This window comes from Neoarius graeffei, chromosome 16, assembly GCF_027579695.1.
Source record: "Neoarius graeffei isolate fNeoGra1 chromosome 16, fNeoGra1.pri, whole genome shotgun sequence".
Lineage (NCBI taxonomy): Eukaryota > Metazoa > Chordata > Actinopteri > Siluriformes > Ariidae > Neoarius > Neoarius graeffei.
Window position 1 is genome coordinate 60,952,280 of NC_083584.1, and position 23,064 is coordinate 60,975,343.

Genomic DNA, 23,064 nt, shown 5'->3' on the forward strand with positions numbered 1-23,064 from the left:
GTTTTCTGAACCAATCAGGGCGCGAGACTACCTTGCACGTTTGAATCAGTTTCTAAAGCGTCTTTCATCATGACACGACGACACGGGGATTTTGAGGTTTATCATTTCTTCGTCAAATATAGCGAAATGTAGCATTTCTGAGTCAGCAGAGTCAGCCATTTTGTTGACAAAATTTGCTAATTTTTGTAACCGTAACCAAGCAACGAACTAACCAATAGCTTTTCAGAAATACAGCCCCGTGTTAAGGAAAAAAGCCCTCCTTGATTGACCAATCAGAATTGAGTAATTTGGCCCGATGCATTATAAAGAGTCTTTACACTACACTTGTGAAACCCAATGTGCTCATTAGTACTAAATAATGCTTCGAAGACGATTCATGAGCAAGTCCTTTCTTTCTGACTATTTTGAAAGTAGATCTAGTTCACAGCACTGTATTTTGAACAAAACTGGTAACCAAAATACTCCAAGCCCTGATGCTGCTCACAGCTTGGTGATGCTTGTAAGAGATGAAGCGAGAATCATTGATAACGTGTATATATGCGATATTTACTGTACACACATGGGATCAGAAAACAGTTTTATTTATAAGCAGCAGCCACATGGACCCATAGGGTACCAATTATTTATTTTTTTAACATTTAAACATTCAGAATTGAAGGTGTTTATCTAGTGCTATAGAGGGAAGTGTGTGTGTGTGTGTGTGTGTGTGTGTGTGTGTGTGTGTAGGTGGAGCTGGACCCAAACTCCGGTGTGTTCATCACTCTGAACCCCGCTGGTAAAGGTTACGGAGGAAGACAGAAGCTTCCAGACAATCTGAAGCAACTTTTCCGCCCTGTTGCCATGACGACCCCCGATAACGAGCTCATTGCTGAGGTCATCCTCTACTCTGAGGGATTCAAACAGGGGAAAGAGCTAGCGCGCAAACTCACTGCTGTGTTCACCCTGGCCAGGTTAACACACATACACACACACAGCTACAGCTCTACCCACCCTTATATTATACCAACACATCTAGTGGCTCCAGTCACCCCAAATATATTACTGTCTCATATACACACTTTCTATAATCTACATTTTAGTACCATTTTAGCGTGTGTGTGTGTGTTTGGCTTTATTTGTCTGTTTAGGCTTTGATGATAACTATTATTACTTTGTTTTTTTATTGCCCATTTGTATGCGAGTGTCAGTGATGTATAACGTCCATGAATAGGAAGTCGTTTATCATGTGTATTGATGTAAACGTGTGGAGGGAGTTGTCAACTTTTATGGAAAAAAGGAAGAGAAACAACTTACAATAACCTCTAACTGCGTATGTTTGCACATGCCTTAACTCAGTGTTTCCCAATCTTTCTTGAGCCACGGCACATATTTTACATTCGAAAAATCCCACGGCACACCACCAAACAAAAATGTCACAAAACGTGTATGAAATATAATGATCATCTAGTCTCAATTTACTCACAATTTACTTACTCAGTGTGAAACCTGGGCCTGTTTAGTTGAACACAAAGCTGATATACTCGCAGGAATTGAAGAAAGACACACACGAAGATCTTCCTCAACAGCTCTGAGTCACTCTCCTTTTTTAGATTTTATAGCAGCTCATGGCCGGCGAGGGCCTTTCTGTGCGGAGTTTGCATGTTCTCCCCGTGTCTGTGTGGGTTTCCTCCGGGTGCTCCGGTTTCCCCCACAATCCAAAGACATGCAGTTAGGTTGATGTGGGGCGGCCTTGGGCTGAGGTGCCCTTGAGCAAGGTACCTGACCCCTGACTGCTGCCCGGGCGCTGTAGTCTGGCTGCCCACTGCTCTGAGTGTGTGTGCGTGTGTTCACTGCTTCAGATGGGTTAAATGCAGAGGATGAATTTCAATGTGCTTGAAGTGTGCATGTGACGAATAAAGGGTTCTTCGTCTAGATAGGTTGTGGAAAATCACCTTTTTTGCTTTCTTCTGACCTCTCCTCATACTAGGGCCTTCATCTGGGTCAGAATTTTCTCCAGGACCCAGTTTGGATTGTGTACTTTTTCTTTTCGAATATTTATCCATCGCTATCACCGCTGTCACACCCGAAGCATTACTAATTCTATTGTTTGAATGGCAACAGGTAGATACACAGATTAATTAGCTACCTGCTGCCATCTAGTGGAAGAGTATTTAATTGTTCTGCCTGCCACTAGACGTTGCTGGCATAGACGAACAAAGACAAATTATTTGATGTAAATAAATAATAATTTTCAGAACAATTTAGTGAAATTGGATAATTTCCCACGGTACACCTGATGATCTCTCATGGCACACTAATGTGCCACGGCATCACTGCCTTAACTAATACTCAGAGTCTGATACTAAAAGTTTTTGGCTGTCTACCAACTTAGCACATCATGATTTGGCTATTTTATTCCACTCTCCTTTGCAAAAATGCTCCCGATCTGTCAAATTGCAAAGCGATCGCCTGTGCACAGCCCTCGTCAAAGTAATTCCGCAGGTTTTTAATAGGATTTAGGTCTGGGCTCTGACTGGACCATTTCGAATTTGAGCATCTTCTTCTGAAGCCGTTCATTTGTTGACTCGGGTTTGTGCTTTGGGTCATTATTGTGCTAGAAGGTAAAACTTTTCTTGTCTAACTGGGGCCTGCAGGTTTTGTGCCAAAATAGATCAGAATAGTTTGATGCAGCCACCACCATGTTTCGCTGGTGATAAACTGTTTTTGCGCCAAACAAGTTCTACCTAGGTCTCATCTTGTCATTTCGTCTGTTTTGGAGGGACGTCTTGTCCTTGGTAATGTCACTGTGTCGCCCCATTTTCTCTGCTTGTTGATGATGGGCTTCACAGTGTTCCATGGTAGATCTAATGTTTTGGAAAATACCTTTTGTTCCCCTCCACTGATCAGTACCTTTTGAATGTGAACAGGGGTGTGTAGACATTTTATATCTGTGTGTAGGGAGTTGTTGACCCCTCAGCAGCACTATGACTGGGGGCTGCGTGCTCTGAAGACGGTGCTGAAAGGCTGTGGGAATTTATTACAGCTACAGAGGAAACAACACACACAAGGTATTATTATTATTATTATTATTATTGATATTACTCATGCTTCAGCAGTCGTGCATTAAACCGCTCTCTGTCCCTCTGTACCTTCATCACTGTGCAGTGAGTGAGAGTGTGTTAGTGGTGCAGGCTCTCAGGTTGAACACACTCTCAAAGCTGACGTTCTCCGACAGCGCTCGGTTCGATGCCCTGCTTAAAGACGTCTTTCCTGCAGTCGACTTCAACGAAGTGCACTACGAAGAGCTAAAGGCTGCTCTGCTTGGCGCTTATGAAGAAGCACAGCTTCAGGTCATACCTAGCCAGGTAAACACACATTGAATGAAACAGCACAGTTAGACTGTTTATGTACACTACCGTTCAAAAGTTTGGGGTCACCCAGACAATTTTGTGTTTTCCATGAAAAGTCACACTTTTATTTCCCACCATAAGTTGTAAAATGAATAGAAAATCTAGTCGAGACATTTTTCTGGCCATTTTGAGCATTTAATCGACCCCACAAATGTGATGCTCCAGAAACTCAATCTGCTCAAAGGAAGGTCAGTTTTATAGCTTCTCTAAAGAGCTCAACTGTTTTCAGCTGTGCTAACATGATTGTACAAGGGTTTTCTAATCCTCCATTAGCCTTCTGAGGCAATGAGCAAACACATTGTACCATTAGAACACTGGAGTGAGAGTTGCTGGAAATGGGCCTCTATACACCTATGGAGATATTGCACCAAAAACCAGACATTTGCAGCTAGAATAGTCATTTACCACATTAGCAATGTATAGAGTGGATTTCTGATTAGTTTAAAGTGATCTTCATTGAAAAGAACAGTGCTTTTCTTTCACAAATAAGGACATTTCAAAGTGACCCCAAACTTTTGAACGGTAGTGTAAGTGGCGTGTATTCGAGTTAAAAAAATTACAGTGGAAATAAAAAAAGAGGCAAAGCTTTGGCAAAGTGTCCGAAATCACTCCCATTCACTACTCCCTACTCACTATATAGGGAATTACTATACAGGTAGTTGTCGACTTACGACCTATGCGACTTACGACCGATCGACTTTACGACCGTCTGGTTATGACTGGCAAGTGTTTCCCAGCTGAGCGTACGACAGTTTCCGCCCCAGCTCCCGGCAGCGCCCAGCATCCAGCCAGTGTTGCCAGATACTGCTGACGGTTTCCAGCCCAAAATATGTTCAAAACCCGCCCAATCTGGCAACACTGCATCCAGCCTCTTCTCTTATGCGTGTAGTGTTTCGCTGGACGAACAACGAGCGAGCTACAGCGCGCGTGCGGCTTAACCAGATCTTGTGCTATAATGTGCGTAGCTGGTAATCAAAGTAACTTTCACTTTTCTGTTCTGTTACGCTGTTCTGTGTCCAAAATGAGAAGTTAGTTTTCAACTGTTCAGCTAAAAAAAAATGTAATTAAAACGATTGTGTTGTTGAAATGATGTGTTTGCAATTTATTTATAATCAAAAACTGATACAGGTGGATGAAAGAGTGATAGTGTGATAAAAAAGTACTATACTAGTACTACTGAGTGATAAGAAGTCCTAGTGAATGCTTGATAAGTAGACAATAATAAATAATTAGGTGTATTTTTCGGCGCGCGCTGCGTGCGCGCACTATGACTCAAAATAATATACCGGCAAGAAATAAAAGTTACTTTCACCCCTGAGTATGCAGTGTTTGACTTAAACCAAATAATGAGCCAAGGCAATGAAATAAGAAAATGTTGATAAAATAAGACTTTAAGATGATTACAATATCATTACACATCACCGTTACCGGCTAGTGGCCTAGTGGTAGCGTGTCCGCCTCTCGATCAGGAGATCGTGAGTTCTATTCACGGTCGGGTCATACCAAAGACCATCATAAAAATGGTACCTACTACCATCTGGCAAGGCACGCTGCAATACAGATGTGAGTGGGGAGTTAAACTCTCGTGGTTACCAGAGGTGAGAGGTGAGATGAGGTAATAGGTGAGAGGCCGAGGGCTGTGGAAACAGAGATCGGCACTGCCCGATGCGCCACATGGCGTGGGAAGGAAGGAATACACATCACAGTTCATTTAACATAGGCCGACTTACGACCAGATCGGTTTACGACCGGTCAGTCGTAACCAAATGCAGTCGTAAGTCGACAACTACCTGTATAGACAACTGTACAGTGAGCTCATTGGTAAAATGAAAAAACCCTTTCGGACACTCCTCCGTCACACCGTTATTTACGTCATTACTTTTGCACAATTAAAACGTGCCAAATCAGTCGGCTGGTGGGTTTTCAAAATAATAAACACATGCATGTATTTTTGTGATAAATCCATATTATACTGAGCGCATTTCCCACATTAATCAGTACAAAGTACATTGTGTCTGCTGCATCTTTCAGTTCTTTAGGCTGAATGTTTTCTTTCTTCTTCGCCACTGAGATTTATGAAATCAGATTTGAGGCTTTTCATGAATTCCTCGCTCTGCACTCGAGCTTTTACGCTTGTATTTTATCCGTCTTATTCTCATCTCATCTCATCTCATCTCATCTCATTATCTGTAGCTGCTTTATCCTGTCCTACAGGGTCGCAGGCAAGCTGGAGCCTATCCCAGCTGACTACGGGCGAAAGGCGGGGTACACCCTGGACAAGTCGCCAGGTCATCACAGGGCTGACACATAGACACAGACAACCATTCACACTCACATTCACACCTACGCTCAATTTAGAGTCACCAGTTAACCTAACCTGCATGTCTTTGGACTGTGGGGGAAACCGGAGCACCCGGAGGAAACCCACGCGGACACGGGGAGAACATGCAAACTCCGCACAGAAAGGCCCTCGCCAGCCCCGGGGCTCGAACCCGGACCTTCTTGCTGTGAGGTGACAGCGCTAACCACTACACCACCGTGCCGCCCGAATCCATAAATATTATAACAATTGAAACTATATTTGTCTGTTTCAGGGTAACACTGATTGAGCTGTGAATATGGTGTGTTTGTGTTTGTGAAGAAGAATGGGAATAATAATACCATTACCACCATGTTTTCAGTACATGCTGTTCCAAAAGTCCATTTCCTCTCTGCTTGTCTCTCTCTCTCTCTCTCTCTCACACACACACACACACACACACACACACACCTGACTGGAAACTGAGTTTCGAAACAGGAAAAGGAGGAATGTGTGTGGAATCGCAGTTATAATTCTACTTTAATGATCTTGCTTAAATTGTAATGTAGAGGAGAGAAGCAGTGAATGAGAGAGAAGATAGAGAAGACAGAAATAGAGCAAAGGAAAGAGAGAGTTTAGATGTTTTGTTTGTTGAGGCGTATGAATCATGAGGATGTAAATTCGAGGCTTTGGGACAATCCTCAAATTTTCACCACATTCCAGAAAGTTAACCACATTCACCACCGTGCCGCCCCTGTCTTATTCTATTCTAGCTTATTTTCTATTCTCTCTTTTTAACTGTACTCGAATGTCTGCTTATAATGTGTTTCTTCCTACGTCCATTCACCCCAACACTTTTTATTTTTCACGACTACAATGCATGATGATATATATATATATTGCTTGGTTCGTGCCCATCGGTTGAACACTACTTTTCATGATGCGTTGTGGGATGCTATGAGTGCACTATATAGGGTGTACCGGTGAGTGGTCTAGTTTTTAGCGTGTCTGCTTCTCGATCGGGAGATCGCGAGTTCTACTCACGGTCGGGTCATACCAAAGACCATCATAGAAATGGCACCTTCTGGCAAGGCACGCTGCAATACAGGTGCGAGTGGGGAGTCAAACTCTCACGGTTACCAGAGCACTAGCCCCCCACTGTAACCCTAGCTATGTAATGTAGACGAAAGGCCAAGGGCTACAAAATGGAGCTTGGCACCGCCAAGCGCGCCATGAATGGTGCAGGAAGGACTTTGACTATATAGGGTGTAATAATTCGCACTATACTTTCGGACAGCACTACAAAATGGCAAACTCGCTATATAGTCCACTCTGTAGTGAGTGATTTCAGACACAGGGTATGTGTTTTTGTCGAGTCGTGTGAGATGTGTAAAGGTAGAACTTAGGATTTGAAATATTATGAAAATCTAATAATATTTCACACAAATTGTTTGAATATTAGTGTGTATGGGTGGTAGAGTGTAAATGTGTGTGTGTGTATATATATGTATATACTACTGGGGTCCAAATGTCCCCACAAGGATAGTAAAATCTGACAGTTTCAACCTTGTGGGGACATTTGGATGGTCCCCGTGAGGAAATGGAAATTCAAAGTTAAAAAAAAAAAAAAGAGCCAAAAAGTTTCCTTTTCATTACTGAGGTTAAGGATCGTGTTTGGTTGAGGTGCAGGAACAGCATTAATTGACTGCATTAATAGTTAATTAATGACTGTACGCCATCAGACTGTACAACTCCTCTCTGGGGGGGAGGAGGGGTAACAGGAGGACCGAGGACGGGAAGGAGCAGTAGCCTAGCCTAACAATAAACAATACTGGACAATGTGCAATATAACGTGCAATACCTCTTCTGTTGGACTTTTTTTTTGTTTGTTTTTTTCCCCCTTCCTCTTCCCCATATCTTATTCTTATTCTTTTTTATATTTGTATATGCAGATAATTTAATTTAATTTATCTAGAAGTTTTTTTTCTCTATTTCTATTCTCTGTTGATCCTGTAATGATGCTACTGGAATTGTAATTTCCCTGAGGGAACCCTCCCAAAGGGATCAATAAAGTTCTATCTTATCTAATCTAATCTAATAATTGTCAATGGAAGGTCCTCACAGGGATAGTGAAACAAACGTGTGCGTGTGTGTAGGTGAGGAAGGCTCTGGAGCTGTATGAACAGATGAGGCAGCGGATGGGCGTGGTCATGGTTGGTCCAAGCGGCTGCGGGAAGTCGACCGTGTGGCGTTTGCTGCGTGCCGCGCTGAAGCGTCTTGGCCTCACGGTGCAGCACCACACCGTCAACCCTAAAGCGCTGAGCCGACAGCAGCTGCTGGGACACATGGACATGGACACGCGCGAGTGGAGCGACGGAGTCATCACCGCTGCTTCCAGACACGTCATTCGGGAACCTCAAGGTGACACAACACACACACACTGTGTAATGCTGTGCCTGCACCTCAACCTAACCCTATCCTCAGTAATGAAAAGGAAACTTTTTGGCTCTTTTTATTTATTTATTGTTTAAAAATTTGAATTTCCTTATGGGGACCATCCAAATGTCCCCACAAGGTCGAAATCATCAGATTTTACTATCCTTGTTGGACCCCAGTAGTATATAAAAACACGTGCACACGCAGTCTTCCTCAAACTCTCACTGTATCACAAAGCCACCGTCGCCACAGGCTTGCTCATCGGGGATAAATTAGGGATACAAATTAGCTCATGTTTCAAGTCTTTAATTTTCCGTAAAGCTGCTTTGCGACAGTGTCTGCTGTTAAAAGCGCTATAGACCCTTTTCACGTGACGTCACGACAAACGCGGCCGCCATTTTGGACATGAACTACCAGTAGTCTACCACAGCCAACAACGAGGAACGACGGCGAAGCATCGAAAGGAATATAGCCATCAAAGAAAGTTTTTACTTTCAGCAAGACTTCCATCATGCCATTATATTGTTGTGCACCTGGATGTAGTGACCATCAACACACAAGGCAAGATTTATCATTTTATCGGATCCCGACAGATGCTGACTGACGGAGAAGATGGATGGTCTCTAAAATATTGGCAAAATGATGTTTATTGGCATAGCAATCGTGTGTAACGGGAAGCATTTGCATATCCGAAGTGTTGTGTTTGCATCAAAGATAAAATAAACCGATATGACAACGACTGCTGCTGCCAGGTTGGGGACACAAACTAGTAGAAAGGAAGTGTGCCAACAGACTTCCTTTGTGGTCGATTCTGCTTTAAGGTAAGATGCATTTAATTATTCGTCTGCTGTGGGTTTGGAATCGGTAGCCTGACCGATTCGTTCATGTTTGTGGTGCCGTTTGTTTGTTGACGCGTGTTGAAATGGAAGATTGGTTGTTGACATGATTTCCAGTGATGCTTTGGTGCTGCTGTGGATCAGATGTGTTGAGTAGCCTGACTGTTTTTTTTTCTTGCGTGTGGTATCATTGTTGACGCGAGGTTGTTTTTTGAACATGCCAATGCGGACATGATTTCCCCTGATGAGTTATGACTTCAGACGCGATGCGTGTGTGGAGGTGTGGAGTCCGCGTGATATGTGCGTAAGATAGGCTTCTCATGTGTTTGGAGATCCGCGCTCTGAGACAAGCGCAAGCACCCCCCCCCAAGGGGAAAAAAGGGACCCCCCCGAAAATATCGGCATAGTTCGAACACTGGGTTGGAGAAAGTAATGGCAAATAGTGAGTGCACAAACCATAGAAGGTAAACTGTACACAGCGCCAGGGCAGTGTGATGGTATGTCTACTTTTAGATTGTGTTAGCTTATCAATGAACACACTCGTCACTCGACGAGTTTCACGTCTTTACGACGGATACTTAAATGTGTGTTAGGTATTATTGTTGCAGTCTAAGCAGTCATTGTAGCAGCTAGATGAGCGAGAACCGAAAGGGTCTGTGCCATAAACCGTTATTTCTTCATGTCCAAAATGGCGGTCGCGTTTACGAAGGTCACGTGAGTGAAAAGGATCTATACAAATAAACTTGACCGTCTGTATCTTTTTCCATCTGTTTCTCTGTCCTTATCACTCTGTCCGTCTCTCTGTAGAGGTGAGTTCGTGGATCGTGTGCGATGGTGATATTGACCCAGAGTGGGTGGAGTCCCTGAACTCGGTTCTGGACGACAACCGTTTGCTGACGATGCCGAGCGGAGAGCGTATTCAGTTCGGCCCAAACGTCAACTTCCTGTTCGAGACCCATGACCTGAGCTGTGCTTCCCCTGCCACCATCTCCCGCATGGGCATCATTTTCCTCAGGTAGGCAATCATTACACTTTTTACCAAGAGCTGAGCGTAGTGTAATGCGTATAATAATATAATAGTGTACAATACAATCCTGTATACGTGTGTGTGAGACAGTGATGAGGACACTGATGTGAGCGCTCTGCTGAAAGCATGGTTAAGGAGAGAACAGGTAGAGAACAGGGACAATCTGGAGGTCTGGATTAATGATTACTTCCAGCGAGCACTCAACTGGGTGTTCACACAGGTACACACACACACACACACACACACATACGGTTTTTAAGCATCACATTTGTGGCCAGTTCTGACATGTTGTCCCCTGCAAATCTCAAATTGAATGTTTTACAGTTAGCACGAGAAAGACATGATGAGAGATTTTAGAGAAATATTTCATCATCTGCCCCCCTCATATTTCCATCGAGTCTAAAGTATTCCTTTAAAGTGCATATCCCGGGTAAATTCAGGAGCGAGATCAGTGTAATTCTCCTATTTTATATTAAACTTCGGTCAAATATCTGTCGCAGTTTGTGCAATTTTTTTCCCTTGCGCAATACCAGAAAAATTCAGTTGAAATCGAGCCATTTGAGGCGAATTGGTCCGTCTCTGAAAAAATTTGGCATTTGGATTTCCCGGGAAACATTGATTTTCGTGACGTCGCATGCGGGACGCCTCCTTCTGAATCCTACGTCAGCGCTGGTTTGTTTATGAGAAAACGACCTGGTGGTTTTCTGTAAATTTCTTCATCGTTATCGTGTAATTATTAAAATGGTTAACAGATGTATCGTAGGAGGGTGTAGCAACACCAATCTTGATGGGATTAGTACTCATCGTTTCCCAAAAGACCGGACAATATGAGAGAAATGGGAGCGCTTGGTCTACACAGGCTGTGCACTGAAACCGTGCAAAGCTCGCACAGCCTGCTGGCGCTTCCACAGGTGACGTCATGAATCTGGCTCCAGACGCATTTTGTTATTTTATTTTTTTCTGCTGTAGACAGATGGCCTTGTGCAAAATTACCCTTCTGGATGAGTGTGTAAAGGGACATACTTTCATATAAAAAAACATGAAATTGGTCCAGAATATATGTCCTTTAACATATCACTATCTCTCTATCGTTCTTTCTGCCTCTAGGGGGAGTGTGTGGTAGAGACTAGTCTGGTAGGGGCTGTCCTGAATGGTTTGTCCCACCTGAGGGGGGTGAGTGAGCGGGGGGAGTTCATAGTGGGGTTGATCCGCGGACTCGGAGGAAATCTTCAGCTCAAATCGCGTCAGGAGTTCACCAAGCAGGTCAGAGCATGCGGCTTGTTGTTTTGTAAGTGTGTGGATACGCAGTGTTATAACCATGTGTGTGTGTGTGTGTGTGTGTGTAGGTGCTAAGCTGGGCAGGTGAGATCCCTCCTGATCCACGGAACCCTCTGAATCTGTACTACGATTGTGACTCTGGCCGTGTGTGTGTGTACGAGCTGCAGCATAGTGACGGAGTGTGTGTGGAGGACTTCAGCAGTACGCACACACTCCCGGTCATACACACTCCACACACGCAGCACGCGCTACACAACTTCACACACTGGCTCCAGTCTGGACACATACAGCCGTTCCTGCTGGTTGGGCCAGAAGGCTGTGGCAAGGGGTACAAAACACACACACACATGTTCATATCCTAGTTCCCCTGCATTCTGCTGCTTTAATTGAATGTGTGGTGTCATGTTATGTACAGAAATTAGTGAAACATCCACCATATGTGTGTAACCTTCTGTAAGATGCTACATATTGTGTGTGTGTGTGCGTGTAGGATGTTGTTGCGTTATGCGTTTTCCAGGCTGCGTTCCACTCAGGTGGCAGTGGTTCACTGCAGCGCTCAGACAACATCACGGCACGTCCTGCAGAAACTCACTCACACGTGTGTGTGCATCAGCTCCAACACACACCGCGTGTATCGACCACGTGATTGCGAGCGGCTCGTCCTCTACCTCAAGGATATCAACCTCCCCAAACCGGACAAATGGGGGACCAGCAACCTGATCGCCTTCCTGCAACAGGTTTTAACTTCACCTCCACACACACACACACACACACACACACACATATATATATACAACCCCAATTCCAAAAAAGTTGGGACAAAGTACAAATTGTAAATAAAAACGGAATGCAATAATTTACAAATCTCAAAAACTGATATTGTATTCACAATAGAACATAGACAACATATCAAATGTCGAAAGTGAGACATTTTGAAATTTCATGCCAAATATTGGCTCATTTGAAATTTCATGACAGCAACACATCTCAAAAAAGTTGGGACAGGGGCAATAAGAGGCTGGAAAAGTTAAAGGTACAAAAAAGGAACAGCTGGAGGACCAAATTGCAACTCATTAGGTCAATTGGCAATAGGTCATTAACATGACTGGGTATAAAAAGAGCATCTTGGAGTGGCAGCGGCTCTCAGAAGTAAAGATGGGAAGAGGATCACCAATCCCCCTAATTCTGCACCGACAAATAGTGGAGCAATATCAGAAAGGAGTTCGACAGTGTAAAATTGCAAAGAGTTTGAACATATCATCATCTACAGTGCATAATATCATCAAAAGATTCAGAGAATCTGGAAGAATCTCTGTGCGTAAGGGTCAAGGCCAGAAAACCATACTGGGTGCCCGTGATCTTCGGGCCCTTAGACGGCACTGCATCACATACAGGCATGCTTCTGTATTGGAAATCACAAAATGGGCTCAGGAATATTTCCAGAGAACATTATCTGTGAACACAATTCACCGTGCCATCCGCCGTTGCCAGCTAAAACTCTATAGTTCAAAGAAGAAGCCGTATCTAAACATGATCCAGAAGCGCAGACGTCTTCTCTGGGCCAAGGCTCATTTAAAATGGACTGTGGCAAAGTGGAAAACTGTTCTGTGGTCAGACGAATCAAAATGTGAAGTTCTTTATGGAAATCAGGGACGCCGTGTCATTCGGACTAAAGAGGAGAAGGACGACCCGAGTTGTTATCAGCGCTCAGTTCAGAAGCCTGCATCTCTGATGGTATGGGGTTGCATTAGTGCGTGTGGCATGGGCAGCTTACACATCTGGAAAGACACCATCAATGCTGAAAGGTATATCCAGGTTCTAGAGCAACATATGCTTCCATCCAGACGACGTCTCTTTCAGGGAAGACCTTGCATTTTCCAACATGACAATGCCAAACCACATACTGCATCAATTACAGCATCATGGCTGCGTAGAAGAAGGGTCCGGGTACTGAACTGGCCAGCCTGCAGTCCAGATCTTTCACCCATAGAAAACATTTGGCGCATCATAAAACGGAAGATACGACAAAAAAGACCTAAGACAGTTGAGCAACTAGAATCCTACATTAGACAAGAATGGGTTAACATTCCTATCCCTAAACTTGAGCAACTTGTCTCCTCAGTCCCCAGACGTTTACAGACTGTTGTAAAGAGAAAAGGGGATGTCTCACAGTGGTAAACATGGCCTTGTCCCAACTTTTTTGAGATGTGTTGTTGTCATGAAATTTAAAATCACCTAATTTTTCTCTTTAAATGATAAATTTTCTCAGTTTAAACATTTGATATGTCATCTATGTTCTATTCTGAATAAAACACGGAATTTTGAAACTTCCACATCATTGCATTCCGTTTTTATTTACAATTTGTACTTTGTCCCAACTTTTTTGGAATCGGGGTTGTATTTAAAAACTGTATGTATATCTCTCAGGTGTTGACGTATCAGGGCTTTTATGACGAAAGTCTTGAGTGGGTCGGGTTGGAGAACATTCAGATCATTTGTTCTATGTCAGTTGGAGGCGCCATGGGACGCCACACACTCACCTCACGCTTCACCTCTATAGTGCGCATCTGCACCATTGAGTGAGTCTCACACACACATAAACACAACTAGTTCATTTGTACTTAGTGTTCAACGTCACGTCAGCCATCTTATTGGCCCTAATGTGTGTGTGTGTGTGTGTGTGTGTGTGTGTGTGTGTGTGTGTGTGTTGGTGTTTTCTGTGCAGTTATCCTGATAGAGAGCAACTGCAGACGATCTATAGCGCATACCTTTTACCTGTGTTGCAAAGAACTCTGGGTAATCATCCCACCTGGAGTTCTGTCGGGAAGATTCATCAGCTCGCCGGCTCATTGGTCCAGATCTATGAGCAGGTCCGCTCTCATTGGCTGATGGATAATGTGCTTGTTTTGTCTGTATATGTGTCTATTCAGTCTGACACGCGCGTGCGTGTGTGTGTGTTTTTCAGGTGAAGGCTAAGTTCACTGTAGATGACTACAGTCACTACCTGTTCACTCCGTGTGTTTTGACTCAGTGGGTGCTGAACTTGCTCAGATACGACCTGAGTGCAGGTGAGCGCTGATCACTGTAATTCTAACAGACTTGCTGTTTGCGGTCATTTTGTCAGAGGAAACCTGACAGAATCTTTGCATCTAAATGAGGATACGAATTAGCCCTAATTACTTCAGTCCCTCTAAGAGCACTAATTAGGTGTGAATTTCACTAAATGAGATGGAACCTAATATTGTCGCTCTCTGTCTCTGTCACTGCTACCAATGAGTTTATACGGTACGTATCATATAATCACATGTTCACTAGAACCTCTACAGCCGAATATGATCGAACAGGCATTGTGTGTGTGTGTGTGTGTGTGTGTGTGTGTGTGTGTGTGTGTGTAGGTAAATGGCTTACTCCTGCAGACTCTGTGTTGGAGGTGGTAGCGTACGAGGCTCACCGACTCTTCAGAGACAAACTCGTCTCAGATAAAGACTTGCATGCATTTGACAACATCCTCAGCTCTGTCATTCGAGGAGATTGGGGCTCTGATGTGCTGGACACTGTGTCTGGTAACACACACACACACACACACACACACACACACACACACACACACACACACACAAAGCACATTTATTTATGTGTGGGTTTGTCTTGTCTGCCAGACACATTTTTTGTGACATGGGGTGCAAGTCGTGATGGGCGTGGTCACGGCAAGCCCCTCCCACTGTATGGGAAGCCGCTTGGCCGACTCAACTCCAGTGACCTCACGGATGTCGTCCGCAAGGTAAGACCAAGGAGTGTGTGTGTGTGTGTGTGTGTGTGTGTGTTTACAGCTATTTGAATTGAATTGTCTCTCACTCCGACCCTCTCTCTATTCCTCTGGGCCCCTCTCTCACGCTCTCTCTCTCTCTTTCTCTAATGCTCTCTAACTCTCTCTCTCTCTGTCTCTTTCTCTCTGTCTCTTTCTCTCTCTGTCTCTCTTTCTAACTATCTCTCTCTCTCTCTGTGTCTCTCTCTAACTCGTGCGCTCTCTCTCTCTGTCTCTCTCTCTCCAACTCTCTCTCTGTCTCTCTCTCTCTCTAACTCTCTCTCGTGCGCTCTCTCTCTCTGTCTCTCTCTCTAACTCTCATGTGCTCTCTCTCTGTCTCTGTCTCTAACTCTCGTGTGCTCTCTCTCTGTCTCTCTCTCTAACTCTCTCCAACTCTCTCTCTGTCTCTCTCTCTCTCTAACTCTCTCTCGTGCGCTCTCTCTCTGTCTCTCTCTCTAACTCTCTCCAACTCTCTCTCTGTCTCTCTCTCTCGTGCGCTCTCTCTCTGTCTCTCTCTCTCTAACTCTCTCTTGTGCGCTCTTTCTCTCTCTGTCTCTCTCTCTAACTCTCTCCAACTCTCTCTCTCTCTAACTCTCTCTCGTGCGCTCTCTCTCTCTCTCTGTCTCTCTAACTCTCTCCAACTCTCTGTCTCTCTCTCTCGTGCGCTCTCTCTCTCTCTGTCTCTCTAACTCTCTCGAACTCTCTCTCTGTCTCTCTCTCTCTCTAACTCTCTCGTGCGCTCTCTCTCTCTCTGTCTCTCTAACTCTCTCCAACTCTCTCTCTGTCTCTCTCTCTCTAACTCTCTCTCGTGCGCTCTCTCTCTCTGTCTCTCTCTCTAACTCTCTCCAACTCTCTCTCTGTCTCTCTCTAACTCTCTCTCGTGCGCTCTCTCTCTCTGTCTCTCTCTCGTGCGCTCTCTCTCTGTCTTTCTCTCTAACTCTCTCCAACTCTCTCCCTCTCTCTCTAACTCTCTCTTGTGCGCTCTCTCTCTCTGTCTCTCTCTCTAACTCTCTCCAACTCTCTCTGTCTCTCTCTCTCTAACTCTCTCTCTCGTGCGCTCTCTCTCTGTCTTTCTCTCTAACTCTCTCCAACTCTCTCTCTGTCTCTCTCTCTAACTCTCTCTCTCGTGCGCTCTCTCTCTCTGTCTCTCTCTCTAACTCTCTCCAACTCTCTCTGTCTCTCTCTCTCTAACTCTCTCTCGTGCGCTCTCTCTCTCCAACTCTCTCTCTCTGTGTCTCTCTCTCTTGTGTGCTCTCTCTCTCTAACTCTCTCTCCAACTCTGTCTCTCTCTCTAACGCTCTGTCTCTCTCTCTCTCTCTAACTCTCTCTCTCTCTAACTCACTCTCTCTAACGCTCTGTCTCTCTCTCTCTAACTCTCTCTCTCTAACGCTCTGTCTCTCTCTCTCTAACTCTCTGTCTCTCTAACTCTCTCTGTCTGTCTAACTCTGTCTGTGTGTGTCTCTCTCTTTAACTCTCTCTGTTTCTCTCTCTAACTCTCTCTCCAATGCTCTCTCTCTCTAACTCTCTCTCTGTCTCTCTCTCTAACGCTCTCTCCAACTCTCTCTTTCTAACTCTCTCTCTCTGTCTCTCTCTTTCTAACTCTCTCTCTAACACTCTCTAACTCACTCTCTCTAACGCTCTGTCTCTCTAACTCTCTCTCTCTCTAACTGTCTCTAACGCTCTGTCTCTCTCTCTCTAACTCTCTGTCTCTCTAACTCTCTCTGTCTGTCTAACTCTCTGTGTGTCTCTCTCTAACTCTCTCTCTGTCTCTCTCTCTAACTCTCTCTCCAACTCTCTAACTCTCTCTCTCTGTGTCTCTCTCTCTCTAACGCTCTCTCCAACTCTCTCTTTCTAACTCTCTCTAACACTCTCTCTCTCTCTCTCTCTGTCTCTGTCTCTCTAACTCGCTCTCGAACACTCTCTAACTCTCTCTAACACTTTTGCTCTCAAACACTCTCTCTAACTTTTTCTGTCTTTCTAACTCTCTCTAACTCTACCTCTCTCTTTCTAACACTCTCGCTCTTGAGCACTCTTTCTCTCTCTAACACTCTCTCTTGCTCTCGAACACTCTCTCTCTCTAACTCTCTCTCCCTCTGTCTGTCTGTAGGGAGTTCTTCAGTATGAACGTGAGAATCGGGAGTTGGACTTGCTGATTTTCCCGGAGGTGTTAGACTTCATGTGTCGTGTCGATCGGGTTCTGTCTGCTCCCTCCGGATGTGTGTTGCTGGCGGGCCGGAGCGGTGTGGGTCGACGCACTGCCGTGTATTTGGTCACACACATGCACCGTGCCACGCTTTACACACCCAGGATCAGCCGCTCATACACACTCAAACACTTTAGGAGCGACCTTAAAACCGTGAGCATCTCATCCACCAGCACACACACTGTCTGTCTGTCTGTCTGTCTGTTTTTCTATCTATCTGTAATGTAATATGAGTCAATAAACATACATACAGTATATTGATGGGTATAAATGATAAGTGTGTGTGTGTGTGCAGGTCATGCAGATGGCAGGTGTAGAAGGGCAGCAGACAGTACTGTTGTTGGAGGATCATCAGTTTGTACATCCCTCTTTCCTTGAGATGGTCAACAGTCTGCTCTCTTCAGGTCAGTTTGTGTATAGCAAGGTGTGTAAAGTGTGTTGTATAATCAAAGGTGCACCACATAGGGTTTTATTGTGTGTGTTACAGGTGAAGTTCCCGGGCTGTACTCTACAGAAGAGCTGGAGCCGTTACTGTCATCGCTGAAGGATCAGGCAGCACAAGACGGATTCACAGGACCCCTCTTTAACTATTACACACATCGTTAGTATACACACACATTTAATATACTAACATGCCATATACTGTATCCAATATGTACTTGTAATGACTGTGTGCGTGTAGGTGTACAGCAGAACCTCCATGTGGTGCTGATCATGGACTGTACCAATGAAAACTTTACCATCAACTGTGAGAGCAACCCAGCGCTCTACAGGAAGTGCAGTGTGCAGTGGCTGGAGAGATGGAGAGACAGCAGCATGAAGAAGGTAGAGAAGCAGAATTTTTCACTATATAAATGTAAATCAGCTGTGTCGTGGCTGGTAATTTAAGGGTCATTGGTGTTTATCAACGTGCACACGTGAGTTCGAAGAAACTTTTGAATATCTGATGGGAAGTTGCCGTACTGTTTGGCCAATGGAAACATGTACACACATTTAGATTACTAAATGATTGGTAAACGAGGTGGAGCGTGTGGAATAAGTGTGTGTTGTGTTGTAGATTCCTGAGATGTTTCTATCCGAAATAGACGAGGAGAAGAGCTCAGAAAAAAAAGCTAAGAAGCACAAAACAGGTGTGAGGGTGTGGGGGGGTTTGGTTAAAATCTGGGCTCTTTGTTGCATGTCGAACACATCAGGTCTTTGTTAATGCTTTTCGATTGGTTACTGGGTGAAAGAGCTGATTGGTCGATTTTCTGCAGACTTCTTCCACTCGTTTCTGATGATCCACGAGTCGTGTCGCGATTACGGAGCGACGCCTAACCGATACCTGTGCTTTCTCAAGGTGTATCAGTCCATTTACAGCACGAAGAAAAGAGAGCTCACACAGAGACAGCAGCACCTGCAGGTACACACACACTCACACAGGAGAGAGAGAGAGAGAGAGAGGCTTGGGTTGGTTATCTCACCTGTGTGTGTGTGTGTGTGTGTGCGCGTGCGCGTGCGTAGGCGGGTGTAGCTAAGCTAAACGAAGCAAAGTCATTGGTTGATGAGCTGAAGAGGTGTGCTGCTGAGCAGAGCATGTTACTGAAAACCAAACAGGCCGAGGCAGATGCAGCGCTGCAGGAGATCACCACATCCATGCAGGTGTGTGTTTGATTTTTGGTCTAGAGCTAGAACCACCATAGAGTTCAGCACTTAAATACTGAAATATGGCAACACTACCAGGACAGACACTATAGGAGGTGTTGCAGTGTTCATTTACTGGAAACCAAAAATTCTTGCTACATTAGAGCAACAGTGTGTTTGTTTAAAAAACAAACAAACAAAAAAAAAACTTCCAACTCCATCCCATGTTCTCCGCCAACAGCCAGTTTGTGTGTGTGTTAGAATGCGAGTGATCAGAAGACAGAGATGGAAAAGCTGAAGGGAAGGATGGCTCAGGAAGTGGCCAAAATAGAGGAGCGAAAAGAGAAGATCGATGACGAACTGAAAGAAGTCCAGGTGAACACACACACACACCATGAGCAGACAATCTAAATTCAAATTTATGCCCCAATATTTTCCACTCTGCAGATTATAGCAATAAATCATAGTGTTCTGAAAGAAAAAATGTACATTATTCCTCTGGAGTTTGAGGGTATTTTCTGGCACTCTAATGATTTTGGTATGCTCTGATTTTGTCAATTTCAACAAATCTAAGCAGTATTTTCAAAGTCAGATGCCTTTTTTTGTCTTCAGCACAAGTGCAGCTACAATAATATCTCTGTAGTCTGTATGTCAGGATTGTACTTTAAAAAAATAACAGGTAAATGAAGATGTTGTAAAAAGCAGTTTTAGAACTGTGTTGGAATGTGTGGAAAAACATGACCTTACCCATTGTGATAAACCGTTTTGGTCACTTGAGGTGATTCTGTTCAGTCTTGGGAATGGATCAAGCACAAAAACTTACATCTGCTCCATTGATCTGGACAATTAACTGGCCATCAAAACATTTATGTCCTATTGTTTTGGGATAAAGGGTTGGCAGTGGGAGGGGTATTCAATGAGAAGGGTAAAAAATTCCATTCCATTCCATGAGAAGAGTGAAAACCCCTCCAACTGCCAACTTTTAATCCCATCAGATTGACTCCTAATCCCACCAGGTCAAGTCCCAATGGGTAAGGTCACGTTTTTTCACACATTCCAACACAGTTCTAAAACTGATTTTTGCAACATCTTCATTTATCTGGTATTTGACTTTATTTTGGTTTTTGACTCGATTCACTGTGTCTTGAAATTAACTCTTGTACTGTTTTACTCAGTTCAGAGCCACAACCAACTCTGTTACACAGTTAATCTGTAATTTTGCTCCGACTTCAACTCTAAATTTTACTCTCTAAACTCAAAATCGAGCAAAATTAACTATTATTGAGGAAAATACTTTTAACTCTGGAAAAATTGCTCAGTCATTTTTTTCCTGTGTATGCACTACAGCGCACGCATATCAACTGATCTGCTCATCAGAAATAGAAGAAATATTTACACTTACTCGAGTTGATCTTTGGCTGGATCAAGTTGAAGTAAAAAAAAAAAATCATCAGTGTCCCAGTTCTCAAGATTGAATTGAATCGCTGTCCTGAATCATGAATTGAGTCGCTGTCCTGAATCATCCGAAGCACATAAAATCCGTGTGCCATCTCGCAACAAGTTTTACCTCCAAATAACCTAAACTCTGCCTGACAGATTTGATCCTGTTTACGGTGGGCGTTCCCACCGCGAAAGAGAAACCAATGGAAACCAAAAGAGTGAAAGTGATTATCATGGCGTTACCATGGGAACAGTCTTTTATGAATGTGTAAGTGGGCGCTCAGTGCTCCGACTCCGGTGTGACTGAGTAAGGGGACGAGTTTTATGTTTCTTCTAATTTAGGTCATTTAAAAATTATAATATTATTTGGCAGTGAGCAGAGGGGAACGTGTAAAGTATAAAGTTCCTGTCAATATGTTTATCGTGCTTGTATGATTAAAAACTCACAAAGATATTTATCTCAATGCATGACCTACTCATTCTAAACCTGCTGAGCTTCACCGGCGAAGCTCTCGACCCCAGAGGGTTAAATAGGTTTTATCATGGCTACTTCCATAAATGTTAAATAAGCATATTGTTTGTGTGTGCATGTGTGTAGCCCCTGGTTGAAGAGGCGAAGCAGGCTGTTGGAAACATCAAACCGGAGTCTCTGTCTGAGATTCGCTCGCTGCGAATGCCGCCGGATGTCATCAGGGACATTCTGGAGGGAGTGCTGAGGCTCATGGGAATATTCGACACCTCCTGGGTCAGCATGAAGAGGTGAGACACTGAATTCCTTTAGAATGTTTTCGTCAGGGGAGAAGTCACTTTTATTACTTCTCTAAAACAGTATAATTTTCAGTTATGCCGTTTTTGCCGACAAATTATCATCCAGTTTCTGTAAGTTTGCGGTATTGACCATCAGCTAGAATTCGACCTGCTGCCGAGCTGATTATCTTAGCGGCTGGAATCAATGCGAGCAGGGTAACTTATCCTAAATTTGCCAGATAATACTTGTGTAGTGAAGAAATGCTCAGTTACTCAGGAATTTTCCCCTCCTGGATACAGATCTGTCTCAAATTCAGATTTGAGATTAATGACGTGGGAATAAAAAAAAATTCATTCAGCTGTGTCCTGAGACGCAAAGCACTAACGGCGCCGAATGACGGTGATAAAACATTACTGTGCGTCTTAATATGGGTTTTAATGTATCTGTAAAAAAGATTTCAAGACCCAACACCTCTGCTTTAAGCATATATATGTTTACTCTTGCTAAACGGAGACATTTTCCTGATGGCGTGTGACTAAATACAAGGTTTATTTCAGTCATTAAAGGGTTCGTTTACCTCCTGAGTGATATTTTGCTCATGTTAGAAAAATGAAACCTGACAATAAGATAAAGTAGATAATAATAATAATAATAATAATTTTCTTTCTTGACACCGCTTTTTGTTCTTCTTCCTCTCCTTTCCTCCTTTTTTGTGATTCACACACATTACACACAGGAACGTCTTGGCAGAAAACAGTTGCACTTAGTGCATCGGGTTTTATTTTTTCCGACTGTGTGTTTCAGTTTCTTGGCTAAGCGTGGAGTGAGAGAGGACATCGTGACGTTCGACGCCCGAAACATCACGCATGAGATCCGGGAGAGCGTGGAAGAGTTACTGCACAGGAACAGGGCCTCGTTTGATCCAAAGGTCTCCCACACACACACACACACACACACACACACACACACACACACACACACAGAGATAAGTATAAACAAATCTGTATTAGCCAAGAATGTTTCAGGCTTGCGCTTAACTGATAATGTTTCTAAAGAAGTGTAGGAACGATATAATCAGTGTGTGTGTGTGTGTTTCAGAATGCAAAGCGTGCGAGTGCAGCAGCTGCTCCGTTAGCCGCATGGGTGAAAGCAAATGTCCAGTACTCTCATGTCCTGGAGAAGATACAGCCACTGGAGACTGAGCAAGCAGGACTGATGGAGTATGCGCACACACACACGCGCGCGCGCTACCAAATGTCTCCACAATCCTGCCTGACTATTAAAATACATTTCTGTGTGTCAGGAACCTGCGTAAGACCGAGAGTCGGATGAATAAAGTGGAGGCTCAACTCAACTCCGTTGGAGAAAGAGTGGCAGAGCTGAAGGACAAGTAAAACCACCTAACACAGTGTATAGAAAACAGGCATTTGGGACCCAGCCAGGGTTTTAGAAGGTTTTAATCTGGTCTTCTTTTACTGTACGACACAAGATTAGGGGACAGGGAGTGTGATGGTATTTAGGACACAGCCCACAGAACTAAAACCAGTTAACTAACGTGCTGTAAGCATGATATGAGATGAGCTTGTTAAAGGTCGATTCTTATTTTCTGGCGCGTGCTACAGGTTTCAGTGTCGAACCAGTGAAGCCGCAAAACTAGAAGCCGATGTGAGCAGAGCTCAGGAAACCATAAGGGCTGCGGAGAAGCTCATCCACCAGCTGGATGGAGAACACACTCGCTGGAGCACACAGGTGGGGGGGTATCATTAGGAGATAGACTTGAGTTCATATGTACACTACCGTTCAAAAGTTTGGGGTCACCCAGACAATTTTGTGTTTTCCATGAAAAGTCACACTTTTATTTACCACCATAAGTTGTAAAATGAATACAACCCCTGGCAAAAAGTATGGAATCACCAGTCTTGAATGAGCACTCATTCAGACGTTTTATTCTGTAGAACAAACTCAGATCACAAACATGAT

The 23,064-nt window shown here is 43.9% G+C and overlaps 1 protein-coding gene across 5 annotated transcripts in view; it reads left to right on the top strand.

Annotated features, from left to right (window-relative positions):
• dync2h1 (dynein cytoplasmic 2 heavy chain 1) overlaps positions 1 to 23,064 on the top strand; it is a 153,835-nt gene that overhangs the window by 68,405 nt on the left and 62,366 nt on the right. For 4 of the 5 annotated variants that reach the window (XM_060943314.1, XM_060943313.1, XM_060943317.1 and 1 more), the window contains exons 37-62: positions 727 to 950; positions 2,938 to 3,047; positions 3,145 to 3,344; positions 7,845 to 8,109; positions 9,768 to 9,975; positions 10,078 to 10,207; positions 11,095 to 11,250; positions 11,334 to 11,593; positions 11,756 to 12,002; positions 13,693 to 13,844; positions 13,991 to 14,135; positions 14,231 to 14,333; positions 14,661 to 15,046; positions 17,178 to 17,426; positions 17,569 to 17,677; positions 17,761 to 17,874; positions 17,956 to 18,098; positions 18,331 to 18,403; positions 18,530 to 18,675; positions 18,777 to 18,914; positions 19,158 to 19,271; positions 20,935 to 21,095; positions 21,889 to 22,012; positions 22,183 to 22,304; positions 22,388 to 22,474; positions 22,707 to 22,833. In XM_060943314.1, coding sequence (XP_060799297.1) covers positions 727 to 950; positions 2,938 to 3,047; positions 3,145 to 3,344; positions 7,845 to 8,109; positions 9,768 to 9,975; positions 10,078 to 10,207; positions 11,095 to 11,250; positions 11,334 to 11,593; positions 11,756 to 12,002; positions 13,693 to 13,844; positions 13,991 to 14,135; positions 14,231 to 14,333; positions 14,661 to 15,046; positions 17,178 to 17,426; positions 17,569 to 17,677; positions 17,761 to 17,874; positions 17,956 to 18,098; positions 18,331 to 18,403; positions 18,530 to 18,675; positions 18,777 to 18,914; positions 19,158 to 19,271; positions 20,935 to 21,095; positions 21,889 to 22,012; positions 22,183 to 22,304; positions 22,388 to 22,474; positions 22,707 to 22,833 — 4,293 coding nt within the window. The remainder of the gene's footprint in view (positions 1 to 726; positions 951 to 2,937; positions 3,048 to 3,144; positions 3,345 to 7,844; positions 8,110 to 9,767; positions 9,976 to 10,077; positions 10,208 to 11,094; positions 11,251 to 11,333; positions 11,594 to 11,755; positions 12,003 to 13,692; positions 13,845 to 13,990; positions 14,136 to 14,230; positions 14,334 to 14,660; positions 15,047 to 17,177; positions 17,427 to 17,568; positions 17,678 to 17,760; positions 17,875 to 17,955; positions 18,099 to 18,330; positions 18,404 to 18,529; positions 18,676 to 18,776; positions 18,915 to 19,157; positions 19,272 to 20,934; positions 21,096 to 21,888; positions 22,013 to 22,182; positions 22,305 to 22,387; positions 22,475 to 22,706; positions 22,834 to 23,064) is intronic. The other variant, XM_060943316.1, reaches the window with a different exon arrangement.